General features: G+C 39.6%; 1 protein-coding gene across 4 annotated transcripts in view; it reads right to left on the bottom strand.

Moving 5' to 3' along the window:
* Positions 1-3,151: 3,151 nt before the first annotated feature.
* The window catches only part of BCL11B (BAF chromatin remodeling complex subunit BCL11B), a 91,467-nt gene continuing 75,456 nt past the window's right edge, over positions 3,152-19,162 (bottom strand). For all 4 annotated transcript variants that reach the window (XM_040602242.1, XM_040602244.1, XM_040602243.1 and 1 more), the window contains one exon: positions 3,152-5,171. In XM_040602242.1, coding sequence (XP_040458176.1) covers positions 3,160-5,171 — 2,012 coding nt within the window. In that variant the 3' untranslated portion in view covers positions 3,152-3,159. The remainder of the gene's footprint in view (positions 5,172-19,162) is intronic.

Raw genomic sequence — 19,162 nt, 5'->3', positions numbered from 1 at the left:
TCATTTCACAGGAATAAGCAATAACCATCCAGCCTGGTTCAACCATACCTGGTAAAACCTTGATGCAAGGGGTCCAGGCAGCTTTGAAGTTATTTAGAGCCCTGTGGGAACAGCACTTTTTTGTAGGCCATTTCTGACAAAAAAAAAATATATATACAACTAAAATTATTTGTGAACAACAACAACAAAAAAAAAATTAAAAATAAAAAAGCACTTAATTATTTTGTTTTGTTTCTTTTACTCAAAGGTCGTCTAACAACCCCCTTTTTTTCCTGTACAATAAGGACTTCACATACAAATTTTTTTTTTATTTTTGCAATATTTTATCCTGCCAAATTAAAAAAATATATTATGGCAGCCTGTTTGTTTGTTTTTATTTTTATTTCCAAATTCACTAACAAAAAGGTACATTAAATCCCTTTAAAAGGACAAGCGTACAGTTAAAAAATTACAAGCTTCAGTAAAAATACAGCAAGTGCCTACATCATATGAATCAACCAATATCAATATCCATTCCAGACGGGGAAGGGAAGGGAGGAAGCGGAGAAAAAAAAGAGAAAAATAGGTACAGGTCAGAAACGTGATTTTTTTTCTGCAAAGCAATAACAATATTAAGCACTTTTTTCTACATACTTTTTCTACATGGTGTAGCAATCACCTTTTAATCCCCAAATACGAGATTCTATACATTTTTTGAAATAAAAATTCAACACCCAAGGCAGAAAAAAATTTACTAAAACTCAAGACTTTACAGTTACAGTGACAAGAACAAATTTATAGACCCACCATTTAAATTTTACTGCAACATTTTCAAGGAAAAAAGAAAATTTTTTTTTTCTTTCTGGTTTTGTAAAATGCCCAGGCATTCTCCATTATTACAAATACTGGTCCACTTTTACAGTAATCAAGAAATTTTAATATATATAATATATACTAAAACCCCGTCACCAAAAGAAAACAATATACACATGGCCATTATGGCATTTTTTTTTAATAACCTATTAAGCAAACTTTGAAAAAAAAAAGATTGCTCAAACACACATACACACAATTTCTTTTTTACCCTTGTATGTATTCAATACTGTAAACGTATTTTAAGACAGAGTGCACTAAATTTAACTTTTAAAAAAAATTAGCCATTGTTCCTGAATTGTTTTTTCTCATTCAATGATAACAACTTGTAATTTGTGTCATTTGAGTTTTAATTCAGCAGTAAATCATTTCCATTCCATTTCCTAAGCAGCGTTGTCCTGAAAAAAAAAAAAAGGCTGAGAATAATTCAGCTAATGGATGTCCGAAGTTGTGCTGGGTATACATCTTCATTTGATTGGGTCTTATGGCATTTTCATGTCCACTATCTTCAACCAGTAATTTTTTTTAAGTAAATGTGGCTCTTTTTTTCTAAAGAATGTACTTTTCTTGTTTTACTTTTTTTTTTTAAAAGTCTTTCCATTTCACAAAAACATTTTGCATTTGTCTCAAGAGACTCAAATAGGAAGATCAGTTTTCAAGGCACTCACGTCAAATTGAATGGCAGTAGAAAAACTGTCCAATAAATTATTTTTATTTATTTTTCTTTATAGTGCCAGTATTGTGAATGCCATGCTTAGCAACACTGACACTTAATCTCAGCTGTTCCCTTACAGTTTAACCCACCTTTGGGCCAAGTAGAAGAATATGATGTAATTTCTTGTTGAGAAGCCATTTTTCTCTTAACCACAAACAAAAGCTTTAAAGTGCGGGTCAACATAATTAAAATCTCTAACCATAATTTTCCACTGTTTGCTAATATTAGTCATAACAGGCTCTATAAAATTTGGAATTTGAAAGTCAAGCAGGTGCATTTTTCTTCTCTTCACTTTTTTCTGTCATAATGCTTTTGTCTGAATTCAGTTCCATTCTGTTCCTAATTAAGTCAAGGGGAAAACTCTTACTGACTTCAGTAGGAGTGGAATCTTGCCAAGACAGGTAAATCAACTAGAATTTATTTTTCCCTTCCTTATAACAACATCATATAAGATATTTCTAATATTTCTGTTCATAAACCATATGCTTATAAGCTGAGGCTTTTCATTGAGAAATTCACACTTTCCCAACCCCACGTCATTATTTTAACTGCAGCAAATCTCGACTAAAGTAGATGTCCTGAAGCCAAATTTATGATTTTGCTGTTTAAAAAGAAAAAAGATGGCATTTGGCTCCTCCAAGGTTTGAAAATAATATTGCAATACTCAAGATGGTACTTTTTCTGTTTCTGGGAAAAGTCATGGGAGGGGAAGAGGGAGGGAAGGACACCCCAGAGAAATGACGAAGTGGCACCATTATGTTGGCAGAGTTCTTAACAACAAGAAGAAAGTATCCGATAGTAATGCACAATTAAGAATGTTTCTGTTTTTTGAATGTAGCTGCCTTCTGCACCTATGACATTTTGTTGCCCTAACTTTAGTGATGAAATTCATCCAGAAAAGGCCCCTCTATCATCAGCCACATTGTCAGTGCTCCATATTCGATCCAATTCCAAAACAAAGTGCTAATTTTAAAGATTGTTATCCGCTGTACAATTTTGTCTTCCCTAATATTCAAGGTTATTTAAGAAGAGGAAAGGGAAAAAAGAAAGGAAAGAAAAAAGAAATATTTCTGTTCAAATGCTGGCTTCTTCACAAGAAATTACACATGCTTAGCTTAAATTTCAACAAAGCAGCGGCCCAAAAATTATAATTTTAAAAGATATGTTTCTCCCCTACAATGCAAGTAATCTCAGGCTACGACTGGGTAAAATTAAAAAGGGATACCCAACAAAATTTTAAAAGAAATTTAAAGAGAAAGAATAAAAAAAAGTACCTGCACATGCCAAAAAATTACAAAAACCCAATAAATACAGAAATTATTGCACAGTTAAAAGGCTCCACAATTTTTACTGCCTTAATCAACCCTCGGGTTTAATAGAACTTTGTAGACACAGGTTACATTTAAGTGCCAAAGTCTGGCACCTACCATAGTTATGCTAAGTTATGTTTACGGAGGCAAGTTAGGTCATCTTTTCTCAGTTGGCAATAGTTAAACTGTACAAATAAAATGGTACCTAGACCCCTGAAATTTAACCTAGCGGGGGTGGGGAGGGGATGGGGGGGTGGGGGGGGGGCGGGGGGGTGGGGGGCCTTAGCTTCTTTCTGCCTGCTCAATTTTGACGTCATTTGTCAGCAAATGTTCTCCATGCCACTTTTTCATGTGTTTCTCCAGGGTGCTGTAAACACTGAAGGGCATCTGGCAAATGTCGCAGCGGTAGACCTCCTTCCCTATCTGGCCATGCGTTTTCATATGGCGCGTCAGCTTACTGCTCTGGGCACATGCATAGTTGCAGAGCTCGCATTTGTAAGGCCGCTCTCCAGTGTGGCTCCGACGGTGCACCGTCAAATTGCTGCAGTTCTTAAAGACCTTGCCACAGTACTCACATGTATCGCTCCTGCGCCCTTCCTTCGAACTGGGTCGCCCGGGGCCGGGGCCGCTGATGTGGGGGGTGCTGCCTCCACTCGCTGTGCCGCTGCGCCCTGAGAGCCCCCCGTCCAGCATGTCCCCCGGCGGGGTGGAGAAACGCAGGCTCCCGTTCTCCGACGAGTGCTCGGAAGAGGTCGCAAAGGGGGATTGTCGGGAGTCTGTGAATCCGAGGAACGGATCCTTCATGAAGTGCCGCGATGCTGCGTACCCTACCAGCCACTGGGAGTAAACGTTTTCGGAAGGTATTATTGTTGCTGGTGGCAAGTCCAAATCTTTCTCTACCTTTATTCGTTTAGAGGAATTGTTTAAACTGGGGCTCGTGATAGGCGTCGGCTTGCGGGGGAACAAGTTTGGGAAGGGTTCACCCGGGCCAAAGTTTCTTCCATTGACTGTCCCTTCTTCAGTGCGGTCTAGCTCTCCTACCACTGAGTCTTCATCACCTGGATCTCTCTGGCAGAGATCTCGAGGACACAAGTCTCGCTGGTCAGAAGACCTTTTCATGAAGCTACTCCTCTTCTGTTTTTCAGCTAGCATGTCGTTGTATTGCTGGATGGCACCTAGACTTACATTCTCAATGACTTTTCCCAAGACAAGGGATTTCTCGTCCGGCAGCGACTTGGAGCCATTTTCTCGGTTACGACTCAGCTCCGAGTCCATACTGAAGCTCGACTCTGGCCGGCTCTCGTTTTCGAGCTCCTCCTCCTCCTCCTCCTCCTCTTCCTCTTCTTCATTGTCATGGCCCAGGGAAGGATCGCTCTCATTCCTGAAATCTGCCTCACTGGATTTCAGTCCCTCTCCAGTGAGCTCACTTGTGCCCGGCTCGGGGGAACTAGTGGTGGACAGTCCATCATCTGACCTGCCCGTCATGGAGCCAGCTTTATGCATATGCGTTTTCATGTGGCGTTTTAGTTTGCTGGCCTGGGAGCAAGCGTGGTCACAGAGCTGACACTTGTAGGGCTTTTCTCCTGTGTGACTGCGCCGGTGCACAATAAGGTTACTCTGGAACTTGAATGTTTTCCCACAAAATTCACAGGACTTGCTCTTGGCCTGAGGCTGGGGAGGCGTAGTGCTGCTGGGGGGCATGGGAGGCAGTGGTGGGGTGCTCAAAAAAGGTGATTTAGGACTCGGCTGGAAAGGATTCAATAGGCGATGCATAGGGTTGGTGCGACTGGGTGAGACTGGCGGAGGGGTGGAACTGTTTCCTGCCAGCTCTCGAAGCCTTCTGGAGAAATCCATCGCTGGGGACTCAATTGCCATGGGGTTTAAACGCATAACTCTGTCAAAGGCACTGGGATGCTGGGCAACTAACCCCATTTCTTCGGCACTAAGGCGATGTGGATCCAGATGATGACGAGGTGGTGGGCTGAACAGCGGAGGCGTGTTTGGGAGCCGACCCTCACCAAAGCCAGGGTGTTCGCGCAAGATGGGTCCTGTCATCCGCAAAAGATTGAAAGGGTTGTTGTCACCAAGGAAATTCATCAGCGGGGACTGTGCAACAGTCTCCGGTCCCAGAGGAGGAGGGATGGTGATGCGTGGAGTAAGGGAACTGTTTGAAGGGCTTGTTTCCAGGTAGATGCGGAATCCATGTGTGTTCTGGGCATGCTGAAGCAAGAACCAAGCGCTATTAAAAGGCTGCTTGCATGTTGTGCAAATATAGCTTGAAGGCTCATCTTTACCTATAAAAGAAAAACAGAAAGAACACTCAAAAAATAATACACGGAGAACATTTAAATACAGTTGGCATGAGCTTTATTTTGCTAACACATTTCCTCCTTGGCATTTCTGAAAGAAGGACTTAATTGCAATGTATTGACTGATATAAATTGTTGAACAGCACATTTACTCACCACATTTATTCACTTAACATGTATGACAAATATCACACATACGTATCAGTGCTATATACGTTTATATCCTCTAACTCGCAAATAAAACCTTCCTTTATGATGCATAAGGATCCAAATCCTTTCACGTGTTTATTCCACAAAAAGGAATTTGTTTCAAAAGATTTATGACTACAGACAAAAACCAAGGAAAATGCAGTGTGGTAGGTTTTACAAGGCACCTGCAAGGAGCTTCAGAGTCATTTTCTCTCTTTCATTTTATATTTTTATATACTTCATGCAGCAGTCCCCGGAGATCTTGCTGAATTTAATTTATACATGCTTCAGTCATGCCAGCCCTTCCATTTTTAAAATACTATGTAGGTATTTAGCTGCACAAGTCCTATTCAAGTCAACAGGAGCTTGGAAAACATACCCTTGCATAAACCACTTTGACATTCCTTTTGCCAAAACACCAAGAAGCCACTCAAATGAAACATCCGGTAATCAAAGCCGACAGCACAGTTGCAATTAACAGTAACAAATGTCGGGCCATGCTTGAACTGGGTCCCAAGAATTTCTGAGCCTGAGCCTGCCCTCCAATGCAGAAACACTCACCGGAGCCAAAAACATTGTTCTGTTTGCCTTTCTAGCCTCTTTGAACAACTGCATAAAGGTGGAAAGCATTCCTTTAACCTTGATTCAGCTTTACATAAAGAGCAGGTGTGGACAAGTCTGCACTACAGTCATAATTTGCTAACTAGAAAATTCCAGTCCTGGGCACAATATAAACTATGTGCTATCTTCAAAAAGCACTCCCCCCCCCCCCAGCCACCTCCTTTTTTCAATGCCTCTGCAAGACTCTGATAAATTCATAAATATGTGTCAACCTGAAAATCGTGATCCAGGATTTTTGTTGTTGTTGTTGTTGTTGTTTTGTTAGGATTTTTTTTTTTCAATGAGGAGGAGGTTTCCTAAAATAACAACTACCTATTTTGGAAAATCTAAAATTAATTTCTTGTTTGTTTGTTTGTTTGTTTTATGAAAGCACGTATTTTGGCTAGTGATGGCTCCACTACACCTAAAGGCACTAAACTTCCTGAAAGTTCAAAGCCTGAACCAAGCTTCCCGCCTGACCCATACCTGCATAATGACCTGAACGAAGCCTGATCCCAGCCCCTCCGCAGGAGCTGAGACCCGAAGCTGAACTACAGAGCCCTTTACCATATGGAGGGACTGCAATTCACGAAAGCCTCGTGTTTGAGCATGAAAATGAAAGAGTTTATATGGTGAACAGAACCATATTATCGAAACTACCTTTGTAAAGAGGAATGACTCACAGCAGTCAAAAAAAAAAAAAAAAAAAACTAAACTCGGGCACACCAGGCGAAGCAGGATTGCTGCTGACTGAATTCCCCTCTTCTGGCTGTTGCACAAACGGCTGCTGCTAACAAAACCTACAAAACCTTAGACAAGGAGGCTAGAAGATTATCAGCCTACCTATCAGCCTGTCAGTCTATCTAATCTTATCACACAATGAACATCCACAAAAGCGTAAAGGAAAAAGCATCTATCAGATTGAGACTTATTTACAAAAGTAGGTGATAAATGTGGTGCAGCTCCTCATGCTTCTATTGATTTAATAGGGCTATTGCTGTGGATAGCAGCTTCAGACCCTGACTTTGGAGAAGCCGGCTCTCCGCAGCCAAGAAAAAACGCACACAGCACATCAGGCATCTCCGCCTGGCTGACACGGCCCCTGTGCCCCAGCCCTGCATGCTGCATCGTACAGGACAGACCCAGCTGCTTTGATTAATCTCTAACAACCGCCATTGGAAAAAAAGCAAGTTTGGGAGCTGTATTCAGCTTGGAAAAAGTGCCTGTAACTGCTATTGACATTAATGAAAGCCACATACAAACACGGAAAGGAACTTATACATTACCTCTTAAAAATCTACTCAGCACTGAGGCAGTTAGGGAATTTTATGTCAGCTCTGCAGCCAAAGCAACAGTAAATGTTCCCATTATTACTTCAAATATTTAAATTTCTGTTTCTTACAGAAATATGATGAAAATGTCTAGACCTTTAACTTTTCTTGCACTGCAACATGTGTAGTATAAAAAGTGACAGAAATCACTGAAGCAGACTAAAGTATATAACATACTCTGTCAAAAGCTTTTTTTAACAATATGTTTTACCTCAGCTCACCCTAGAATAGATTTTAATAAAGCCCCTTCTGAAGTGTGATCTAATAGCAAATGAAGTGCAGTATCTTACAAGGTCATATATCTTCAAATTAAAGAGTGCTCTGCACCCTTCACCTTCATTTTATCCACTCTAATTAATCGATTTATTACCCACAGCTGTTCGATTCCTTTCATTTTTAAAGTCACAGCATGCATTCTTTTCTGTTGTGGGGTTTTTTTCTTTAAAAAAATAAAGTGTGTGAGCATGTGTGTGTGTGCATGCATTCTCCTTGCTTAGCTCAAGAGCTGACAGGAGGAAGAAAGCAGCTGTGTATTAGACGATGACGATGACAACAGCAACACGCTTACTTCAGCAAAGGCATATACGTAAGGAGAAAAATTCCTGAGTAGGCTGAGGATCAAGGCCAATCTAAAACTGAAATGGCTGATTAAAAAAATTACCCTCAAAATGGCAGCTGGCTGGATGCTTGCTACGACATGTTACATGGAACTGAGATGTTTTGTTTTGTTCTCCAAAACTTCACCTCCATGAAATTCAAGTGAGAAAAGCAAGTCTCCTTCCTTTTTCGTTTTCTCTCAAATGGAGCAAATTAGTGCTATTAGTGATCTAAGATTTACAAGCTAGTAGTCATAAAACAGTCTTCTTTTTTGTTTTGTTTAGCTTTTATGCTCCTTAACACTCCTTTTCAGGAGAACCCAACACGACAGCAAAATTGACTGCAGGCTACCTGGCTACCAATCTCTGCCTGCTTCACCAGTGTTCGTGTGTGCATGCCCATGTATATAGATATACATATTTTAACTTTCACAACCCTCAAAGACTCTCCCCAGACTCCCTGTTTTAAAAAAAAAAATTAAAAAAAAATTAAAATGTTCATTTCCATATTATCACTTCATGGTTATCTTGCCTAGAAGTTGCCCTGAGCACTGTAGATGCTCACTTTTAAGAACAGAACAATGTCAAAAAGTCTTTGAAGATCCACTCCGAACATTTTTATATTCAAAAACTTGCTAAATATTTTAAACATGCCCAGAAACAGCCACATATCGCTCAAGAATGATCCTTATATTTAATAATGCAGTGCACCTACACTATAAAACTCTTTGTTATAAGGCTACTTTTGATATATGGCTATCTTAATCCCTTGCCACCTGCACTGAAGTCTGCCTAAATACCCACTTTATGACAACTAGCTATATAGGCTTTGCCATATGCAGTCTTTATCACTTTAGCATGTGCTTGACTTTGAGCATGTGAGTAATCAACATCAGTGAAACTTAAGCATAGGCTGAAGTGCTCTGTTGGATGGTGATGAAATTATTCATGTGCTTAGAGTTAAGCACAAGCCAAGACTTCATTAATACCGTTCAATGAATTGCACATGGATTCAACCCTACAGTCTGTAACCAGACATGATCTGGGGGGGGCTGATGGCTCAAGGGTAATTTTTATCTTTACATTAGCTGGTAGATGTGGTGTAAGTACTGAGATGAGACACCCAGGCCACAAGCCCTGAGCAGTCAATAGTAGCTTCAAGGTTGCTCTAAAGCCAAACAAACACTGCCACTAGCCTTCAGACACGAGCCAGGTTTGTAGGGCTGGATGCTACAGAGACACAGGTGTACGGGTTCAGAAATACTGATTTGAAGGCTAGGAAGGACCATGACATTAAGAATGAGAGGACTAGGATAAACCTTAAGGGTTGTCTTTGTCCTATTGCTGACCCAAGGGATGTCCATATCTATGTATCTATTCATATCTATCACAGATGCTCTATTACACTGCTTCAAATTCCACTTGGATAGTCTACTTCATTCCTTTTCTCATTTACTATCATGAAGGTTCACCAAATGCCTAATCTAAATCTTTCTTCCTGCAATTGAAGATCATAATATTTTGTCCTACCTATATGTACTTGAAAAATATAGGAAAAAACTTAGTCTGCACCTCACATGCAGATGTCTTTCAGCCCAGTGATTTGCAGTTGAACCACTTCATGCCTTTTAGCACCCCATTCTCCCAACTTGATTTAGAAATGTCAAGTGAGAGAGAATTCACTATGTATTGGAGTAGTCCGTGGCAATGGACTGTTTTCAGTATTTTAAAAAAAATGTTTTTTTCTTTCCTATTCAAATTGTTGAGTTCCACTGCTGACTATTAGATCTTGTTATGTTTTTATCTGGTAGAGTAAAAATATCTCTAGTATCTTCTCCCTAAGCAGGTAATTATAAACTATGAACTTATTGAACACTCTTGCCTTTTCTGCATATTCAGACAAAAGATGGTCTTTTCCAGAAATATTAAAATGTGTTCCCTCCATTACTGCATGACAGATTATGTTCCGTTCAAAATGTCAAAGCAATAATGAGCTTTCTCCTCTTTCATGAGCAGCAAAAAACAAAGCTAAATTTAGTTCCTGCCTCCCAAATTCTACCCTTACAGGGGGCAGTGAGAAGATAGGTCATTTTGCCCAGCCCAGCACAAAAGTAGCCTGGGTCTGTGGCCATTCATCCCACTGCACCAGGCAGCCTGAATCCCCTGACTTATCTGTCTTCTGCAGTCTGAGTTGCATCATTTAGTGATACGCAGATCTTCCTTGCCTAGCTGGTACATGACTTTCTATATACTCTGAATGCTGAGCGCCTTTGCCCTGGAGATAAAATTCCCTTAAAATATACTCAGTTATTCTGGATACCATCAAACAATAATCAGTGTGAGATAAGAACTGTTGAGAATTCATTATTTTCTGCTGGACTACAGTGACATCCAGTGCCTTATGAATCCTTCCCTCAGCATGCCTGAATAATTCCATTAACTGTAACAGAGAACAAACTCCCCCCTGCCCCTTTTTAATCACCCACCCATAACCCCTGCCAAGACTGTGGTGAGGAGCTGCAGTCGGGTCCACATAACCACTGCCATTCTTTACCTCTAGCAATGCTTTCCAGATAAAGTTTCTGGTTCCCTTTACAAAGTTACAACAGCGGCAATAAAAATGTTAAGGAATTTTGATGCTGCTTTACTGCACCTTTAGAAGTTCGGGAAAAGTAGAAACTTGCAAGCTTTAAAGAAAGGACACTTTTTAATGTAGCACTCAGGAACAGACATGCATCGGGTTCCTACAGTCTTTCCACCAATGTTACTTTCTTCTCCACCACTCAGTTTTTAATGAACATTTTAAAAAATTACTCCTTGTTATTACGATGGTTACTCTAATAATGCCAATAAAGGTAGCGTGGATGCTCCATAAAAAACACACCTTTAATTGAATTATTATTAAATTAAAATGCCATAATTGAGAACACTAGTTTAACAAGTCTCCTTATAAGACCAGCTGACATTAAAGAGAAGGGCATTAAATACTGGAAAGATTTAGTGTTTCATAGTGAAGAAAATATATGGTTATATGTGGTTTGACAGGTCACCTAAACAAGGGCCAAATACTTTCCAGGTGCCTGCAGTGTGGATCTGCAGTATGAACTATATCGGTTCATACCCAATGCTTGACTGGGTATGCAAAATTATCTCTAATATAGGTATTTCTGCTGAAGAGGTTTTATAAGCCACATAACCACTTTAAATTATCCAAGTTAGCAAGTACATTTACCTACGTACGTTTCTGATTGAATAAACATCCGCTGAGCACACACCCAGTATCATGAGTTTTACCCTCCCTGCACTCCCTGGGCTGTTTGGAAGTACTGCTACCTCCATTTCAGAGGGACTGGCAGCCTCAATAAAATGACAGAAGTGTGAAGCAGGATCCAAGCCTGGGTGAGGATCAGAACTGCCAGTTCAATGCGAGTCACTAGTTTCAAACACCAAACGCAAAGGAACCATTTCTCTTTATACCTCTCTTCATTTTAATTTTGGTTTGATGGCAACATGAGTTGAAGATGTAAAACAAGTGCAACTCCTCTATCTATCTCCAGAGCTAACAAAGTGCATCCATCCCCACACTGCCTTGTCTAAAGAAAGGGCTCAAGAGAGTCTTGCAGCACATCTTGGTGAGGGTGATGGGGGCTACCACCAACGGTTTGTAAAATGAGCATCAACTGGCAACTAAAATTGGTGGTTTATGACTCAGCAAGACGCCTGCAGTCTCACAACCTAAGCACCTCCAGTCTTCCACTCAGACTGTTCTCGTAAAGCTCAGCTGACAAGTGCATCTCAGTCAAGAAGAAGAGATGAAGGTTTAGGTGTAAAAGCACAAGCATGAGGAGCCAAAGAGCCTGCCATCATCTGGAAATGGGGAATCTCAGGATGAGGTTGGTGAAAGGAAAGCACGTGACAGGAAAACAAAAATGAAATGTTTTTAAGAGGTGGATGGAAAAATAAGGGTGTCTGAAGAAAGGAAGGGAAGTAACTGAGAAGTGCAATGTGAATATTCCCGAGAGCACCTCCTACCTGTTGAAAGATCTACAGTAGCACTGGTTGACACCAGTATTAAAATATATCAATATTATACTACTATTAGTAATGCACTACTAATTCTTTCTATGCTAAACTGCCAAACTGTCTTTCATGGATTAAACACTGCACTGCTTTTGGGAGCCTAATTTATTTTCTGAAGCCATTTGTGCCTTTTAGCAGTGTTCCTTTTCTATTAGGCAGGACTGCAAATTGTCCACTTATGATTCTTCTAATAATAAATGTATTTTTTGCCAAATGAACTATTTTATCATATGAGTGGAAAACCAAACAGATTAATTACCAATCACTTCGTTGAGAAGTCAAACTGTCATGCTACAGCCAATCCTTTTGTAATTCCAAGAACAAAGAGCATGGATCCTTGAAAGACTTAGAGATATCAGCCTGATACCTCTAAAATCATACTCTTAGCTAAACTCTGATTTGAATTACCCTGCTATGAATTCAAAGTGGCTCCAATAACTATCACTGCAGTCTTTGAATTTTTTCAGATAAGCTATGCCAGGTTATCACAAACAAGGATCTTAACTAGGCTTATATGAATATTCCAAGTTGTGATATTTTTTTTTCATTAAACTTTCCCCAGAAGCATTTTATATGTCCTCTCTGGCATTTATACTTACAAAAAAGGAGACCGCAGGCAGACTACAGCCATGCCTAACACAAACAGATGCTTCCTTCTTCTTAATGGACACAGGCAACCTTTGGCTGAAGATGCAGCTTGTGTTCAATAGTCCCATTTTCTGCAAGACTTAATCATACCTCAGATCTGTACTGCCAGATTCAGATAAATGAGCCAAAAGCACAGCTCAGTTTAATTTCTAGTGCATTACAAAATGGCAATATTATATTTTTAGGTATAAAATGTCAATAGTCGTTTTGGGCGACTTCCTCCTGGATGTCCAGTTTCTCATTCCTTAAAAGAGCTTGTGGCTTACTGCAAGTTAATGTTCAGCCTATAGAAGTATAAGAAGTGCTTTTACTTAGCGCAGAAAAAGAAAGAAAAATATATAGCAAAAGCTGGAACTCATGACACAGGGATTTTGACCCAGAAGTCCTATTAAAATGGAAGATAAAAAACGTGTTTGTCATCTCTGAACACCTTCTTCTAATTGGTGTTAAATTCTAAAATACAAAGGCAATTTATAAAACAGAGAAAGAGAGAAGTGTGAAAAGTAAGAACCCAACAGGAAAATCAATATTAAAAGATCAATAGCGAATGAGTTAACTTTTAAATTAGCCCTTTGTGATATAACAGTTCCAATTGACTCCACCTTTAGCATCTAAACAGCTTTCTGTCTTTTAGTTAGTTTCTCTGAACACAAGACATCAGCTAGCAGATGGACAGGATGCTTTACAAACCTCCTGTATAAAATAACAAAAACTATCAGTGAAAATGGGGAATGTAGTACTTGGGGGGGGGGGGAGTGGGGGGTGGAGTGGAGTAGGGATCAGGGGGAATGTACCCGCTCCTGAGATGAAAAGACCTTTGGACTACCCATGGCTGGTGTTTTAATATATAGGATCCCATTTACAGCATTCATTAAAAACCCTTGTACTGCTCAAGGACACTTTTAGGCCTTTTCTTTGCATAAGGTATTCAAATGCATTTGAAATAATGTCAGTCTCTTCTACAACATATGAGATATGCCAGCAGCTTCCCTTTAAATCGGTTTCCTGTAAGTAGTTTTGTTTGAAAACTGGCAAGTGCTAGGATATTTTTTTTTTCCCACAGACTTTTCTAAGGTGCCATTTTCTCATCTTACAAGCAAGAATTCTCAGTAATCTGAATAGGAACTTAAAGGAGGATACATAAAGGAAATTGTCCATGTCATATAATGGAAAAATAAAGAGTAAATTAGGAAACAATAAAAAAACCCAAAGGTTGAAAACAAATTTTCCTGTTTTTTTCCCCCGGAGTACTTCAGTCTGTTTTACTACAATTATTTCTTAAGGGTATTAGGTGTCTATTCATAGATAGTAAATGAAATAGCATTTTTGTTTTAATTCATTGTTTCTTTAACAAATGCTAACTCCCATCTCTGCTTCTTTAAATCCACAAAATCTCCACATTCAATCCTAAGAACTATTATAAAGGCTGTAAATCTTGTTTTAATGGAATGTACATTTAGCTATGAGGAGATAATTGACGTTATGGAGGGCCTAGATGCTGAATTATATAGGTTATCTAATACAAAGGGGACTCATTACTGAAGCACTACAAACAAGTAGTAATATATGTATATTGTTCTGAGTGGCGTTATAGCAAAAGTGTTCGGGTCTGCAGGGATTTATAAAACACAAGAAAACAGCAGACATGCACTTGTAAATTTGTCTCATTTGTCTCTGAAGTTAAAGGTTATTCCCTTGATCTGAATTTGTAATAAAAACATGCTAGACTAAGGTTTGTAGGGAATGTTTGAATATGTAAATTGTGTATAATGATAGGCAATTATAGGGTAAAAACTGGACCTTATGAATGTTACAGAATTGCATGGAGCATCAAAGTATTTTCCTTCAGATGAAATATTTATCTTTTATGCATGTTATAAGCACTTTTTCAAAGGTATTCAGCAACCTATTTGAGTGGAGAGTTGACAAAAATCAAACCATTACAACCGACTAAGACTGTGGGCTTATGCACAGGAGAAGCCACAGCTTTTTACAGAATATACATAATAAATCTCTTGAACTAATGGTTCCGGAGATGGATCCTCAAGGACAAGTTCCACTGATTTTCACTCCCTTAGATGAAAGCTGGTCAGATGTTTCTGGATTTTTTTTTTAAGAAGATGTGGGGATGGAAGTGTGGGGAGGGAGACCGGGGAGAATAACTAGGTAAGAATGTGAATTTTCTTGGACTGATTCAATGAAGCCCCATTTCCCCCTTCAGTTCGTTGGCTGCTGTTTCCAGGGAGTAATATTTAAAAAAAAAAAAAAAAAAAGAAAGAAAGAAAGAAAGAAAGGATGCTGCACCGAGATAGAAAGGAGTAAAGCTGAGAGATGATACTGTAGTTTATGCTACTGAAGATAAGGTTTTCTCCTTCTCTGAGCACGACAGTCTGTTCAGGTTAACCAACTGCAGTGTTAGAATAACTCCAGCCGACTTGTCACAGAGTACAAAAGTCATCAGCAACTGAATGTTCTTTTCTGCACCGCAATTAAGACGAATCAATACGACGTGCCACAAATGGTATTTTACTCTCAATAAGAACTCGGGCTGAGTTTATTCAGAATATTTTAGCGCTTCCCCAGGGGATTTTGGTCCGACGCAGATGGCAAATAAAGTACTCAGCCTAGGGCTAGAGCACATTATGCTAATTCTAATGTCAGATGTACTTTAATATACAGCTCTATTTAATCACCCCATTATTTCACATTTCCATATGAAAAACCTGCGGCACTTCTGCAGAGCTTTCACTCTGCGACAATGCCAGCTTCCTTCAACTAGCTCACTGCGAAAGAGAAAAGAAGACTGGTCATTCTCGCCAGTCAAAATGTTACAGTTTCAAAGTTTCAGTATTCCTGAATTTAAAGTGGGTCTTCCAGTGCAATTAGCAAATCGCTCAGCTAGAATGCTGATATGTACAAAATGCTAAGGAGGTGTGACTGAAAAAAAATAAAAATAATAGCCCTCCCTCTCCACTTCATCCGCTCGCACACACAGGCATAGGCAGGCACGTATCCCAAATCTGCTTGCAGAACAGTAATAATAAAAATAATGAAAATATTTTCACAGTGCAAGTCAACCAATATTCTCAACACTTGTCACCAAAACACTGCTATTCCCGGCTGCACGGCTTCCGTTACTTAGAAGAACAGACATGGCTGGCACAGCTGCCAACCTACAGATGTCTCCAAATAAAACCTTCCTTGTGTATCAATAATTTTTGCCTGCAACAAACAACACCTCTAATTAGGTTTAGGAGCCACACACCTTCAGCATGGGCCACTATCCAAATTACCTCCAAATTTACCTTGATGCCTCATCTCTGGCGACCACAGAATTTGAACCTATGGACTTGAAGGTAAAATGATTCAAAACTGGATTTACATTGAAAGGAACGAAGGAAAAACTTTGCTGTGGAGCTGTTTTTCAAGCCGTGCAGGCTCTTGACATGCAGACAGGGAAAGCAGCAGCAATCCTCAGAGCACCTCTTCAGCATCCAAGCTTTGCCATCAGAGTAATTCTGTGACGGACCCTTAATTCAGCAGTCATGTACAGTCACTAGTGAAATGAGTTTCACGGTCTCAACAAAATCTTTCTTCAGTTTGGCATAATGGGGGGGTCTGTGCCAACAAGTACTGCACATCAGGGGGAGCCACGTCAGGATTGAATGATATGGAGCTGCTATTAGAGGAATGTACAAAGCTTAAGTCAACGATTTTTTTAATCATTGCAGTAAACCTACAATATGAAATATTCACAAAAACAAAAGATCTCTTTAGAAAAAGACCTACTTTTTACTCATCCAATCACCCAATCTGCATCCTTTATAAATTGTTCAGCAATGCGTGCAGCAGCCAGCACCTGGGGCCAGATCTCACCTGGTTTCACTGCTACACATCAACATTTAAAGATACAGAACTGCACTGCTGTGCCTTGACGTAGCATATGCCACAACTTCCATGTCCTAATTTGAACACAGCAGATGATATCACTCACATTCAAGGCAGAAATGCTTACATTTTAAGCTTCCTTTTATTTTTATATATATACATATATGTGTGTGTATATATATGTGTGTGTGTGTGTGTGTATATGTGTATACATATATGATTTGCTCCCTGTAAGACTGGCTATGAATATAGCACTATGCACAAAGGAGAAGGGGGGCTGAGTACACGTCAGAGATCCGTCCTTCCCCAGCTATTCCAACTAGACCTTCAAAAACACAATTCTGTCTTCGGAGAAGAGTATACAACAGTTTCACCCTGCTGGAAGTTTTGCCTGAATGGTAAATACAGCACAAATTAATTTAGTAAATTAGAGCAACTTTAAGATTTGTTTAAAGCAGGGAGTATCTCACTCTGAAAATGAGCAGTTATATTCAAAAAAAGAAGCGGAAATGAATGTTTAATATCCCAATACAAATGTCATTTAAGTCAACAGAAATCTTTCCACTAGCTTCAATGGGCTCTGGATGAGGGTCTTCTTCCACATTGGGATTTGTTAGTCTCAAGACACTGTCTTCAAGGTAGGGATAAATCTGGTTTGTGGTGGTGTAGTTAAAAGAGAGCTGAGTTCACAACAGCTATAAGCCTAAAGAACTGAGCTGTAAATATTTTAAAGAAATAAATGGAGACATATCTGGTAAAGTATCTTTTGTACATTTAGTTAAAACAGTTAAAATTTGAGAAATACATAAACTGAAATTAATCCTTGGCAATTCTGTTGCTTTTTCTTAAGCTGATATTATGTTGATGTGGGGAAGTAAAAAAGGATAATAATATTCTCCATAGATCTATCCTACTTCTTTAGCTCACTTTAGATAAACCGACTGCATTCTTAAACTCTGTTATTAAGAATTCTTTGAAAAAAATTGTAGCTGAGACTAGCAAAACATTTTTTTAAAAAAAAATCATATTTATTCTTGGCAATAAACAAATTTGTGGAATCCCATTCAACTTCCATCATTCAAATTTTTTTTGAATGCCAGTATGTCTGCAGAAACGTCTTACACTAAAGGGTTCCTACAGGACTCAAAAGTCCTGTAAAGGAAAATCCCAGACTGGGTGAACAAAGAAGCAAAACAAACACAAGCTTTAAAAGCCTAAATATTGGGGGGTGGGGTGGGGTGGGGTGGGGGGTGAGTGCACGCACAAGGGAAGGAGAAATGTATAAGATACTTTAGATGAAAAATAAAACCCATCAATTACAGAAACAGGGATCTTGGGGGTTGCTCTAGATTAAGCAGTTAAATTGCAATCTATGACTATGAAGTTGCAAAAGATGAATCTCCAATCATACTTCCTGAAGTGCAAAGATAAAAATACAATTTTTGCTCCTTAAATAGGTGGTCTTTTATGCCACTGTAATACTGCAGAAAATAATGCCAGTGTTGGCTTAAAAGAAGATCCTAAAAACTTCCTATTTTATTTCTATACAATCCAGACTGATCACCTAATAGAACCATAATTAAACAATGCTAAGCATCCGAACCCCTTTGAGAATGTGCTGCTGAAATATATTTTTAGAACAATCACTGTAGTAATTCTTCTTAGTTGTAGAAACACTCCAAATCAGAAAGTCAATTTTTCCTCTATTTGCAGAAGTGTGCTGGTTTTCACTGGAAAGGCGCCTGTGTTTTGTTTGGCTGCTGTTCATATACTGCCTTGGCAGGATTTCCTTGGATTGCTTACAGTGAATATTGCTCTTGCATACAGTAGCACTCCCATTTTAACCGTCCCAGCCACACGTTTTCTAATAACACACGAAGAGCTGCAAAATCCCTATAAGCACAGCTCTTTAAAGCAGCAACAGAAGGGGGTGGGGGTGGAGGACCAGAGTGGGGGGAGGCTCTGCCTGTTCAAAATCCAGCGCTGCAAACGGAGGGTACTCCTTTTAAAAACAACCAATGCGAATTATGTTTAAGGAGCAGCTTTCCAGGAAAAGAAAAAAACATCTCCAACAACAGGACCTGATTCAGCTGATTCACTGAATCTGATCCGCACTGGCTGAGCTATGAGCATCACCAAACTAGGTCCAAGTACTGTTTATTTTCTTTTTTGAAAATTTTTTCCCGACTTTCTGAAGGGGGGTGCAGACAACTTAATAATTCCTGGCATCACCTTGCACGTTTGAGACCCTGCACCTAAGTCTGTGTTCCTCATGCATCCCAATTTTCCACCCCATCAGGGGGATGTTGGGGTACATGGGGAACACAGGGCTCCACTGTGGGAATCAAACGGGCAGGCAAGATGAAAGAGGAGGACATCTATCTCACTGAAATAGTCGCAGGAAACAAATGCAGCATTTCCACCTACGGCTGAGAGAGAGAGAAAGCCAATAACAAAACCGTTATTCAGCTCCGTGCCCTTTACAAATAGGACTGACTTGTTAGTGGACAGCTGCGGCTCAGCCCCCCTCCATGCCATTCCAACTTGCTGCCTTTGCCACCCTGCTTTTGGAGATCGACAGCAATTTGCATCTCCATGCATCTCATTTCTCGTTAAGTAAGTTGATTAATCTGGGCGAGGGAAG

The sequence above is a fragment of the Falco naumanni genome, chromosome 7 (genome assembly GCF_017639655.2).
Source record: "Falco naumanni isolate bFalNau1 chromosome 7, bFalNau1.pat, whole genome shotgun sequence".
NCBI classification, from domain to species: domain Eukaryota; kingdom Metazoa; phylum Chordata; class Aves; order Falconiformes; family Falconidae; genus Falco; species Falco naumanni.
The sequence above is the reverse complement of the archived record's forward strand: the minus strand, read 5'-3'. Positions and strand labels throughout refer to the sequence as shown.